The sequence below is a fragment of the Siphateles boraxobius genome, unplaced genomic scaffold (genome assembly GCF_051911475.1).
Source record: "Siphateles boraxobius isolate OS27281-9 unplaced genomic scaffold, OSU_SipBor_1 9, whole genome shotgun sequence".
Lineage (NCBI taxonomy): Eukaryota > Metazoa > Chordata > Actinopteri > Cypriniformes > Leuciscidae > Siphateles > Siphateles boraxobius.
This window is the reverse complement of record NW_027509219.1, coordinates 29,794,930-29,808,653: the sequence shown is the minus strand read 5'-3', so window position 1 is coordinate 29,808,653 and position 13,724 is coordinate 29,794,930. Positions and strand designations below refer to the sequence as shown.

General features: G+C 43.5%; 2 protein-coding genes across 7 annotated transcripts in view; one reads left to right on the top strand and one right to left on the bottom strand.

The window, feature by feature from the left end:
* Positions 1 to 13,724, bottom strand: part of dab2ipa (DAB2 interacting protein a) — a 128,370-nt gene that overhangs the window by 64,454 nt on the left and 50,192 nt on the right. For all 6 annotated transcript variants that reach the window (XM_077223859.1, XM_077223860.1, XM_077223864.1 and 3 more), the window contains one exon: positions 2,598 to 2,716. In XM_077223859.1, the coding sequence (XP_077079974.1) occupies positions 2,598 to 2,716 (119 nt within the window). The remainder of the gene's footprint in view (positions 1 to 2,597; positions 2,717 to 13,724) is intronic.
* Positions 1 to 13,724, top strand: part of LOC143732597 (antimicrobial peptide NK-lysin-like) — a 47,299-nt gene that overhangs the window by 24,075 nt on the left and 9,500 nt on the right. The gene's annotated exons all lie outside the window — the stretch shown is intronic.

The window sequence follows — 13,724 nt, the reverse complement described above, 5'->3', positions numbered from 1 at the left end:
AACCAATCGAATGCGTACTTACAGCACATTAAACAGGAAATAGTATTATATCAATGAAAAATTATGCAAATTTAATGAGGAAATAAATAAATAAATCATTCATTCATATTCATATATCCAAAATGACAAAAAAGAAAGAAAAGAGAACTAGTCTTGAAGAATAAGAGAGGGATTTCAAAAATGAATTAAGACAAAAAACATTTATTTGAAATAAAGCAGATGATTTGTCCACATAAAGACCAGGAAAGCAAACTAAACTTTAAAGCAAAGAACAACAAATAGACTCAATTTCACTAAATATTAGACTGTGTGATGCTGCAAAATACTGCGGAGGCGATAGACCCTGTCTGAACTACACAACATCGACTTGAGCTTTGCAACCGTCAGGTCCAGACAGGCTGAACAGACACATCTGGGTGAAATGACCCTTAACTTACTATGACTGGCAGAACCCAGTCAGGTATGGGAGTCCGAAAAGCAGCATGTGCATGTCATATCCAGCTCACACACCTTGGTGCCATGTAGCTGATAGTCGCCCTCCCAGGATAATATGCTCCTTTAATGAGGCATAAAATCTCTGGACAAGCAAGGCCATTTTCCCCTGCTAACACCACAGCAACACAGAAGCACAAGGTTGACGGTGAGCTGTGGAGAAATCTTTGGCGCGGTTGCTATGATATCCACAGGACTCTATAGACTAGAGTGACTCAACAAATTCCCATGTAAAAGATTGTGCTCTTGAGATTCTCTTTCGGGTAAACGAGAATACATTCCCAAACAACACACATCTAGTATGAAGAATAAAGGAGGTCAAGGTGCATTTTTATAGTAAACCGATGAATATCATACTCAAAACTGAACATTCTGTCATCATTACTCACTCTCATATTGTTTCAAACCGGCAAGAGATTTTTTATTTTAAAAAAACTCAAATTTTTCCAGAATATTCCACTCTTTTCAATATAATTAAAGTTAATGGAACCATAAAATGCAACATAAAAGTACCACAAAAGTGTCTTATAACTAATAGAACCAGATTTGATTTGAGGGCACAACTGAGTGGAAAATTATTAAGCAAGAGTGGCTTAAATTTCACAGAGCCATTGTGTCGCTTTAGAAGACTTGGAAAATAGCCGTGTGAGTTATATGGACTTTTTAATGACACTTTTATGTTTTTTTGTGTGTAATTTTGGAGTTTGATATGCCCTTTCCCCATTCACTTTTTATTACATGGAAAAGAGTAGCCAGCATATTCACCATACGGTTTGGAATGAGATGAGGATGAGTAAAAAGTAAAAATACATTTTCAACGCAAGTGTTGAAAGGAACGACAGGGTGATGACAGGAAATAATGGGTCAACAAGCATAAGCCAGATTCAAACTCATATTGCTAATTTATGAAAAATTTTATAGCTCAGAGGATGTCTGATAATGCTTCATTTGAGTATCAAATGTTCTACTACAGTTTCCTATAGGAGAAATAAAAATACAATCAGAATGAAACAATCGATGACATACAATAAGAGCAATAAATGTGGATAGATTAGATCATTTGGTTTTAAAAGTATTTGGGAAATATTTAAGTTTGCAAAAAGATCTCAGACTTTTGATTGTAGCTTTTGGAATCTGTAAATCTGAACAAAGAATTTCACATGATATCTCAAACTGGGGGAAACTGGGGGAAAGAAAAAGCGGGAGAATAAGCTGAAAAGCACTGAGACCTCAGCAAGCCTCTATTTGTTTTTCATTTAATCTCATTGCATAAGGGGGAACAAATTGGGAGGTAAAGAAGTGAGGTTGCGAGATATCGCTTTCCACAGTAGCAAAGTTAGTGTCCAGTCCTCTTTCTGAATAACATACAGTACAGACTCAAACGCAATTGCAATATCATCTAAACTCTTTGACTTTACTATTTGCCATGAACTCTGTTCACTTCTGTGCACATTGCTACAAGCTTGTATACAAGAAACACACACTGAGGCTGAGAAACTGCTGCGTGTAGATCACTTGCGTGTTGAAGTCACATCAAAACAACATAAGGACCCAGCATCCCGGAGCCTGATATTTCTTCTCCTGACGGGCTGAACAACACGCAAGGAGCCGAATATTTCACAAGCATCTCTCGCAAATTAGACTGTGGCTGGACCATTTATCCTGTGATTAATCCAATCCATTCCTCACTCTGATCCCTATTCATGGGGGAGAAAGATGACTCAGACATTTTAGCACTGCAATAAGTGACTCTAAACAATCCTAATAGAGATGAATAGAGAGGCTAAACGTTTGGAGAATAGCGTGATGAATGTTGTAGGAGATACGGCAAGCTGCAATTCGAGACGTTGCGCTTAGACTAGACAAGAGGAGATCTGTTCATCAACTTGTTGGCACAAAATCGAAATATTAACGCTAATTCTAATCACGGAGTGATTAAAAACAACATGAATTGTAAACGGCACGTAAGAAAGGACGTATTGACAGCTGTCAATGTAATGGTGGATTCAAGGTGTTAGATGAATAAAAAAATAATATAGCAACAAAAGGAAGGCGAAAAAGATTCTAAATTGCAACAACCAACAAAATCGATGGCTCCACCTTACCTGTCATTCTCCGCGCTCTTGAAGCCCGGTAAGATGTTCCTGAAGCTGCTGTGTCGGTCGAGCTTCGGTTGACTTTTGGTGCGTTTAATGGAACCCTTCAGTCTGCGGCTGAGAAAGCCCTGGACAGGAAGTCAGAGGAAAGGACTGTATTATACTCACAGATTCATTAACCACTGGAGCAGCTGCATGTGAAAACTGACGCTTGGCTTTTCCCTTTCTATTTGTTCTTTCCTCCCTCTCGCTCTCCTCTCATCCGTAGCGTTTGGTTGAGCCGTGCATAGCTGCGCGATTGGTGTGGCGCACACATCTGCTCGCAGCGCCGGGTTGAAGGAGCTTCACTGATGTGATACTCCCCTTAAAGCCGCTGTTACCATGGAAACTGTTGGCTGGCATGGAGAGGGGGAAAAAATACTGGTGTACTGCAAGTTCATAGGAGGAGAGCTGAGCTGGTGCTTTTCAGAGGCTGTATAGATTAGGACAAGATTGAAAGGAATTGAGTTATTCTTGAAAGACCAAAGTCTATCTGAGTGAGATGCTTTGAGAAAGAAAGGAAAAAAAGTGCATTTAGATGCAATTAATGGGTGGGAAATCTGAATCAAGGCCTCATGCATGAAGTGAATGAATGGCTAATTGATCTTAATAAAGCACTTAGTGCCTGTTGTTGCTCAACAACCGATTAAGGGGCTAACAGAAACAAAAGAAAGTCACATCTAAACGATGCACAGTTGATTAAAGTGCTTGTCTGAAATGCTGTGGCAGAAATCAGATTATTTGCTTGAAACTCAAAAATCTGTCATCACACTACCTATATGACCCTTTACCATAACTTAATTACATTTGCTAATAAATATTGTGGTCCTCATCATATTCCTAGGCTATTGAGTTACAACTGAGGCAACACAATAGATCTTGGGCAATGGTTAGTCCCATGTGGCTTCTTATACTCAAGTAAAACTATCCCAAGTCACATTGTGTTACTATTCAGCTTGGTGTCTAGTTGCGGACAACCGATTTATTCAATGGCCAATGTTGATGCTGAAATCTACAGATCCTATATAATGCCACATTTATAATACATTTTATAATTATAAATTATATCTTATAACTATGACATTTAAATGAAAACATATCCATCCACTGAGAAGACTGTGATCATTGAAAAATTACGTAAATCTCTTAGTTGGTCAAACTCACTATTTGCTCAAAGCTGACAATTTCATATCAGCCGTTATAGACGTATGGTAAGTAAAGACTTTTGTTTTTGAGAGATGTCATGACTGTTCTCAATGGGTCAGCTTTCAGACATCTTATATCAAAACCTCTTCAAAGAATATTTCAAAATTTTTCAGTTCTTAGTTTTTTTCAGGACATTTTTCGCATGAAATTTGCCAATATTAGCTGAACTTCTAAACAGAATTATTCATGGAGCCAGTCAGGGTGAAGGAAGAGCTCTGTTTGATGATGCTGTTGTTTGGAGCAGACGTGTAACTGGGGGCTGAAGCCGCAGTCTGGATCAATGACAACACAGTCTGCAGAGCTCCACTCCTGACACAAACTCAAGCCGGGTAGTTATTCTGCATCTTTCAAAATTAAACAATACCCCCGAGACGTGTCTACAGCCAAGTCTATCTTTATCACATGCATTTCCTTACAATGGAATGTTTTCCACAAAATGATGAATGCTTTACCACAAAATAAATTGTGTGTGTGAAACTCCACATTTGTCACAAACAGTGAGACGGTGAGGCTATTTTTTATCTATCAGAAACTGGTTGTACTGTGAAAACTGGGAGTTACATACCAGAAAGGAGCTAAGGTAACAAATGTGCCAAAGCAATGCCTAACTAGCAATGTGGCTTTTGGTTAACATCATACAATAGTGTGAAAGGCCATGATATCTGCAGAAAAACATCATGAAGATGTTTTTTTTTTTTTTTTTTTGCCAATTACAAGTAAAGATAAATAATTCACAATAAGACCAGAAAGAAGGCAAGGCAAGGCAAGTTTATTTATATAGCACATTTCATACACAATGGTAATTCAAAGTGCTTTACATAGTAGAAATTAAAATAATCAAAAGAAATCAGAATAATTAAAACAGTTTAGAATAAAAGATAAAATACAGAAATCAGAATAATTAAAACATAAAATAAAATACAGTGCAAACAGTCGGACGAACAGTGGCACAGTGCTCATTCAGTAAATGCACAGTTAAACAGATGTGTTTTGAGTCTGGATTTGAATGTGACTACTGTAGGAGCACATCTGATCTCTTCTCGAAGCTGGTTCCAGCTGCGGCTGGCATAGTAGCTAAAAGCAGACTCGCCATGCTTAGAGTGAACCCTTGGTATTTCTAGCCGATGTGATCCTAATGATCTGAGTGATCTGTTGGGTTTATATTCACTGAGCATATCTGCAATGTATTGAGGTCCTAGGCCATTGAATGATTTATATACCAGTAATAATACTTTAAAATCAATCCTAAATGTAACTGGCAGCCAGTGTAAAGACCTGAGGACTGGTGTGATGTGTTCATATTTTCTGGTTCTGCTCAGAATCCTAGCAGCAGCGTTCTGTATGAGCTGCAACTGTCTTATGGTCTTTTTGGGAAGGCCAGTGAGAAGGCCATTACAATAATCCACCCTACTGGTGATGAAAGCATGCACAAGTTTTTCTAAGTCTTGACTCAAAACAAAGCATCTAATTCTTGCAATATTTTTCAGGTGATAATATGCTGATTTAGTTATTGCTTTGACATGACTACTGAAACTAAGGTCTGACTCCAGAGACACACCCAGATTCCTGACTTGATTTTTAGTTGTTTGACCCCTAGACTGAAGGTATGCGTTCACCTTGAGAACTTCATCTTTGTTTCCAAACGCAATGACTTCAGTTTTGTCTTTGTTTAACTGAAGAAAGTTTTGGCACATCCAATTGTTTACTTCATCAATGCATTGGCAAAGGGAGTCAATGGGGCTGTAATCGTTAGGCGATAGGGATAAGTAGAGCTGTGTGTCGTCTGCATAGCTATGGTAAGCGATTTGGTTCTTTCTCATTATTTGGCTCATTGGGAGCATGTACAGGTTGAATAGGAGTGGCGCAAGAATGGAGCCTTGAGGGACTCCGCATGTCATGGATGTCCACTCAGACTTATGGTCTCCTATACTCACATAATAACCTCTGCCTTCGAAGCATTTGGAAAGTAACATAATATATTTAAATGGTTAAAGTTTTTGTCAAATCATGAACTCTTCAATATATTCCCTGGACCTTTTGCCAATCAGGATTATACACTATTCTAGGCCTAACATATGCGGTTATGTTGGCATCATGCCTCAGTAATAAGCTCTGTCAGCTGTCAAAAGGCTGAAGGTTTGCAGATTCCTTTACGTCTATTGTGTGCATGTACTGAATTCCTGTAATGCTTAGCTGCTGCGCCTGCACTCTTAACCTCCTCTCATCTCCCCCACTCCTGTAATCTTAATGCTTGGCCTCTCTCTGCCCTCTTGTGTCCATGCTTGTGAGTTTGTGTCTGACAGCTTTAGTTGTGCGGCTGTCTGCTTGCAGACACAGCGTGAAACATTTTGAGGCCGATAAACATTGATTTGAAGGCCCTGTTTAGATTTGTATAACCTGGTTCTTACTTTGTAAGACAGCAAAAGGCTAAGCTCTGCCCTGACCCCCAAACGGCCCTGTTAGGCTGTTAGTCACACCAGCGCTAGTGAAGAAAACATCTGGGGCTCTTTTCTGAAACCTCCTGAGACATAGACAGCTTTTCTTTTTCTTTTTTTGTCAACATGAAGATTGTTCCAAAAATATTTTTTTTCCCAACTGAAGTGAGATTGCAATGTTAATGATGGTTTTGTGTACTAAAAATAGTCATAGTATTTGTATCTAATATTATAGGTAGACATAAAAAAAAATCTTGATATAATAAAATTGAAATTAAAAAAGTTAAGTTTTTAAAAAATTTCTTATTATAATTAATTTAGCAGTGTAGGAATTAGCCTATGTTACTACTGTAGCCTTTAATGGGTTAAATCCCTATTCCTCACCTGAAATTGTGTTTCGACAAGTAACAATCCAGTCCTGTTATAACCAGTAGAACTAAGATCTGTTTCTCACCCTTATTGTGCCAATGCACCAAGGTTACAAGATAAACATTCCTGGAAGACATCTAATTTAAGATGAAATATTTCAAGAAGCCCCTTATGCCAAGCTTTCCAGATGTCTCCTAATGCCAGGCGCACACTACAAGACTGAGGCTCACAGTTCAATTGAAAACTCACAGTTTGGCAAATGGTTTTCTTGTTCAAAGAGAGTATTTTGCTCGAAACAAACATTTTGCCAATGGGGTTGAGACAAATAAACTTAATTCAAGATACACTCTGAAAACAAGACTTCTACTGCATTTATTCATCTAAATTAATGTTAATTTCAACATTTCCTAATACATTTTGATTAAAATGAAAAGTTTGTTAACATTAGTTAATGCACTATGACATGAACAAACAATGTTCAATACTGAACACTGAACAGGAAATGTATCTGTTCACTGCAAAATAATTCTTAATGATTCCTTTTGACTGTTTTTTTTCAGTTAAAACATCTACAAATCTTTAAAGCAGGATAAATTACTTCATAGCATAATCTATTAAAGGTCCAGTATTGTACACCTTTCTGGAGTTTTATTTTAGGTGTTGATGTCCTTAAGAATATATACAGTATTTGCAGTATAAGTACCAAAAACCTCAATATCTCAATATATTTTTCCAGCTCCTTTCTCAGGAGCTCTGCTAAGAACAGGTCGATTTTGGCCCGTCTAATTCTTCTAAAATCTTTTAAAGATGCAAAGATCCTGCGGCTCGTACCGAGCCACACTCAGCGACGGGGACCGTCATCTGCGCTTCCTGCCTGGGTGAGGATAACGCGACTCTCGCGCTCGCTGACGGCGAATGCCCTCATTACGAGCTGACGCCCATGGTGACTCTGAGAACTCGCCTGGCATCCTTCTCAGAGCCTGCTCTTCCGCCCGCTGTAGTGACGCACCGTAAAAGCGCCGTACTCAGCGGGTCCCCGAGCCTTCTCCAGCCCGTGAATGCACGCCGGTTCGCCCGCCAGCTTCACCAGCTTCACTCGAGTCGCTTGTGACGGACAACGGCCGCCGCGCGCCGCCGCTTCCGCCGTAAATGACGACGAGATAGCTGCATCTGTAGAGAAGGCCAGCAGCTCTATCCTGTCGTCGGACAGTGAAGATCGGGCGAGCTCTGTGGACCTCCCCCCCTCTGGGTCGTCAGGGAAACGGGCCAGCATCAAAACCGCGGCGCGGTTGGCTTTCTTTACGTTATAAGAAAGCTACCCCGCCCCCCATGGACATGCGTCACCGGCGAAATGAGGAAAGAGTGTGTTTTGGTCCCGCCGAGGCCGGACCAATCTCCATTTCTCAAACATTTCTCAGCTCCTTGTAGTCTGAGCGCTTGAAAATGTCAATATTGCGGCAATGAGCCTGTTGTATAACACGCAAGCCTGCAAACAAACGGCGAAACACAAAAAACTGTGATGACGCTCTCAACCCGTGGGCACGCGTCACCGGTGAAATGAGGAAAGAGCGTGTTTTTGTCCTGCCGAGGCCGGACCAATCTCCATTTCTCAACAATTTCTCAGCTCCTCGTAGTCTGAGCGGCTGAAAATGTCAATATTGCAGCAATGAGCCTGTTGTATAACACGCACGCCTGCAAACAAACGCCAACACACACACAAAACTGTGATGACGCTCTCTTATCCGCACGAGAGACCCATGTTCGATCCCAGCTCTCGCAGCAGATAAAAAAATAAAAAAAGTCTTGCCGCGGCCAGACTTCCACCAAACTTTCGCTAGTTCAGTTCCAGAAAATGCGACTGTTCCAGTGTATTTTGCAGTAAACAAGCCGGTACCATGGCCCGCTTGCCTGCACACAAATGCCGTTTCCACGGCGACCCAGAAAAATCATATAAGCAGTTTATTTTCTGGTATTCCGGCCACAGCCGATGGTGTTATGAGTGTAATAAAAATGCCCACAGTCCAGTGTTCATTTCTACACACAAACACAGCCCGCCACAGTGCAGGGCTTGCACAAATGAGGTTGACTCATGTCAAATGTGCATTAAATGTAGTGAATGTGCCCACAACCCAGTGCCCACAAACACTACACACTGCATGTACCACGGTTTCTGTAAAACAAAACCAACACACATACAGTCAGCGAAGACCCACGGTGTTTAAGTCTCGCCGCGGCCAGACTCCACCAAAACTTCTCGCTCGTTCAGTTCCAAACAATGTGACTGTTCCAGTGTATTTCGCAGAAAACAAGCCGGTACCACAGCCCGCTTGCCTGCACACAAACACCCTTTTTACGGCGACCCAGATAAATCCCAAAAAAGAGTGTATTTTCTGGTATTCCGGCCACGGCCGATGGTGTTATGATTGTTGTAAGAATGCCCCCGTCTCAGTGCCCATTCCCACACACAGACACAGCCCGTCACAGTTCAGGGCTAGAACAAATAAAATCGACTCATGTCGATTGTGAAAAAAAAAATGTAGTGAATGTGCCCACAACACAGTGCCCACAAACACTACACGATACGTGTCCCTCGGTTTCTGTAAAAACGAAACCGACACACATTCAGTCAGCACAAGCCGACGGTGTTTTCAGTGCAGTGAGTGTACCCGCTGTCCCGCGCCCACATTCCCTCACAGACACGCTCAACCCCATGGGGTTTGTCCCGCTCGCTCTCTCTCCACAATCTGTCATAGAGAATTCAAGCGCGACCAGGCTCCCCGCCGTGATCGGCGCGCCTCTCGCCTCGCACACTGTAAACACAGTGTTTATGTCTCAGCACACCGAAGCTCTGCGGCCACCGCTATGCCCCAGCCAGAGCCCGGTTTTCATTCTACCTCTAGCTATTCACGCAGAGGCGTGGGCAAAGCTTCCCGGGTATCAGAATGGGTGTTGAACACTATAAAGAGAGGCTATTCGCTACAGTTCGCTCGACATCCCCGCCGTTACACGGCGCGAGTCAAAACCACGGTAAACAAGGAAGTATCTCATCTACTTCGAGCCGAAATAGCGAAACTGCTGAGCAAAGGGGCCATAGAATCTTTATCTCAGAGCGAAGGGGGGCTATACAGCAGATATTTTCTGGTACCGAAAAAGACAGGGGTCTCAGACCCATTCTAGATCTACGACAGCTGAACAGAGTGCTTATGAAGCGCCAGTTCAGAATGCTGACAACCAGGAAAATCCTTGCGCAAGTGCGCCAGGGAGACTGGTTTATCTCAATAGATCTGAAAGACGCCTTTTTCCAAAAACAAATAGCGTCACGACACAGGCGATTCTTGAAATTCGCCTTCGAGGGCCAGGCATATCAATACACAGTCCTACCGTTCGGCCTATCCCTAGCACTCCGTACATTTACAAAGTGCATGGCCCTCGCACCCCTGAGACTTCAGGGCTTGCGAGTTTTGAACTACTTGGACGATTGGCTGATTCTAGTTCGATCACATTCAGAGCTCATAGAACACAGAACCACATTACTCGAGCATCTCGAGAATCTGGGTCTCACAGTCAATTGGGCGAAGAGTTCGCTGTTTCCCAGCCAGAAAATCTCTTTTCTGGGAACAGTGCGGGACTCGCTGTCTATGACAGCACGTCTGTCGCCGGAGCGCAAACTGGACACTCTGGAACCTTGGAAAATAGCCGACTGGTGTCAGTCAGGCGTGAGTCTGGGGACTCCCTCGAGTGTGACGGTGGTGTCCACGGACACCTCCACCTCGGGATGGGGAGCGCTGCTCGAGGGCAGACCGTTCTTTGGCCAGTGGTCAGAACGGGAAAAGCTCCTACACATAAACTGTCTGGAAATGCTGGCAGTCGACAACGCGCTACGGTGCGTCTGTCCCCAGATAAAAGGCCGCCACGTCTTAGTTCGGTCGGACAACATGTCAGTGGTGGCGTGGCATACATAAATCGCCAGGGTGGCGTCAGGTCCTGAAATCTTTACAGGCTGACGGAATGCCTCCTGGTCTGGGCTCAGCCCAACCTGCTTTCACTGAAAGCAGCGCATGTGCCTGCTCGCTTGAATCTGGGACAGGACTGTCTGTCCAAAAACAATGTCCCAGCAGGGGAGTGGTCGCTGCACCCGCAGATGATCCAACTGCTGTGGGAGACATTCGGCAGATCGCAGGTGGAATTGTTCGTGTCCCAAGAAAACGCTCACTGTCCGAACTTTTTATCCAAGAGCAGGGATGCGCTGGCCCACGTATGGCCCCGCTGCCCCCTCTATGCTTTTCCCCCCCGTCTCGCTCCTGCCTCAAGTGCTTGAACGAATCAGGGAAAACGGATGCCCAGTGCTGCTCGTGGCTCCGCTCTGGACGAACCAGAATTGGCGGGGTTACGGAAGTGCTCTCCTTCCTTCAGGAGCTGCTGGATAAGGGCAGAACCCCATCCACGCTCAAAGTATACGTGGCGGCCATTGCGGCGTTTGCAAAACCGACGTCTGGCCAGTCACTGGGGAAAAATGACCTGGTCGTGCGATTCCTCAGGGGAGCTCGGAGGCTGAATCCTCCCAGACCCCCCTCAGTCCCTGTTTGGGACCTTTCTACATTTTAAGAAGCCATGAAAGGTGCCCCATTCGAGCCAATCCATTTGTCAGACATTAAACATCTGTCTCTCAAAACAGTATTCCTTATGGCTCTCGCTTCAGTGAAGCGCGTAGGGGACTTGCAAGCGTTTTCAGTAAGCGCGTCATGCATGGAGTTTGGGCCTAATGACTTAAAAGTCATACTCAAACCAAGGCATTGGTACGTGCCCAAATTCCTCAACACACCATTCAGGGCCCAGGTTATTTCCCTGTGCACCCTCCAAGTTCATAATGAGGAGGAGGATGCGAGTCTCCTCTGCCCTGTCAGGGCACTGAGAGCTTATGTGTCCCGCTCGTCTGTCTTCAGACAGACTGAGCAGCTCTTCGTTTTGTTTGGCGGACGCCAAGGGACTGGCCGCATCAAAACATAGCCTATCCAGATGGATAGTCGATGCCATAGCGCTGGCTTACACTTCTAAGGGCCTACAGTGTCCTTTGGGTGTCAGAGCACACTCCATGTGGCCTTGTCGTGGGCGTGGTCTAGCGGATTTCCTTGCAAGATATCTGTATGGCGGCAGGCTGGGCCTCGCCGTCTACATTTATAAGGTTTTATAACCTAGAGGTTCCCGCCTTACAGGCCAAGCTGCTGTCGGTCTAGAATCCAGTATAATCTGTCCCGCTGCGCCGGCGCAGAATGCTGAGTTTTGCTTGTGCATCGCTCACTGATCGATAGAACAGCTCCATGGGTGTTGAATAACCCGTACTTATACCCAGTTCAGGCTGAACACGTTCACCCTGTCTGCGTGAAACACTGTTAACATAACTAGCTCCTGTGGGATACTATTTCATGGGGAATGATGCTTGTAGCCTCTCTTCTCCAACTCTCTGTGAGTCTACGGTGATTATGCACTATATGAGCCCCGGCCTACTGCCTTTGGGACTTTGGTGTCGATCCCAGTACGCACGGCGTGTTGCATTGTGTTTCCCATAGCGTAAGATATTACGCAGTACGAGAGATACTCTCGTAAGAGAACGTACTCGGTTACTAACATAACCTAGGTTCTCTCTAGAGAGGGAACGAGTACTGCGTATCTTGCCGTGCATACAACAGCGCTAGTTCGCTTCAGTGATGAAAACCAGTTTGTATCAGCCTGTCGAGCGTATTAATAGGCCAAGGCCACGCCTATTCTGGCGGGACGTGACGAAATGGGCGCGAAGCGCCCCCATTGGGTATCACGTCACGCAGGGCCTCTCTCGATAGGCTGCTGCTGTTGCCGCAGGGCAGCCAATAGGCGCGCGAGCCGTCTTGCCTATGTCTGCCTGCTGCCGCACAGCGTTTTACATTAATTCAAAATTAAGGATAATTTTTGGCTTCAATATCTCGTGGAAAAGAGGTTTTCCCCATAGCGTAAGATATTACGCAGTACTCGTTCCCTCTCTAGAGAGAACCGAGGTTACGTTAGTAACCGAGTATGTTATGTATGCTGTAGCCTGCTGTGGCTTGGTAATGTTCACAAGTAAGTTAAGGTAAATAAAACACCTGAAATGATGGACATTGCTGAGGGAAATGTTATCTGGCCTTATATGTTCGAGCCGGACGAATCGGCGACGGCAGGAGACATACAACCACCTCCTCAAACGTTTCAGAGTGGTAGGCTATTTCATGCTTTTAAAAAAAATTTTTTTTACATTTGCCGTTTTTGTAAGAGTATTGTAATTACCATTACATCAATGCGGCATGCAGATTTAACGTTAACGCTAATTTAAACTGTCTATAAACAAACTCAAGACTCAACTGTCTTTGAAACAACGTTACTCATGCAAGTAAGTTGACGTTACACTAAACGTTAGTTTCTGTTACAAAACAAAGGACACAGACACTGAGTGAACTCAATCTCACCGTCTTTAACTCGAAAACAACAGACACCAACAGGGGCGGTGTCAGTAACTTAGGAAAACAAAGTTTTTTTGTTTTTTTTTGTTTCCAACAGATATTCTATCAAAGTTTGTGGCAACCATAGACTGTACAAAACAAAACGTCAGCATCAATCTGTATCTGTTCACAAACCATAATTTCAGATTATAATGTAAGATAATGTAGAAGTTTATTTACGGGTTGCGAATTTGAGGTCGGACCAAACAATGTAGGGACTGCAGCATCTTTGAGGAGTAGGCTACGTTAGCTTCTTTGAAAAACATTGAACTGTACCAGATTGACGAAGCAGTCACTTGTGAAATGTGCAGAACAGACAGTTAAGGTCGAACTAAATTGCTGTGGTATTTCAGAAAAAATAACTATTAGCCACTGGTCTCTTATTAATGTTGTTGCCTGTGCAATGATGTAGTTTCCTGACATCCATCGACTGAACAGCGTTTTCTGGACAGCGTTTTCCGTGTTGTTGTTGCTCAGCAATGATGTTGTCTGGGTTTGGGCAAAAGGAGGGTTTTGGGGAGGTGACTGAAGGCAGTGACAGTAGTTTTGACATCACATTTTTACGGAAGTCACAACGG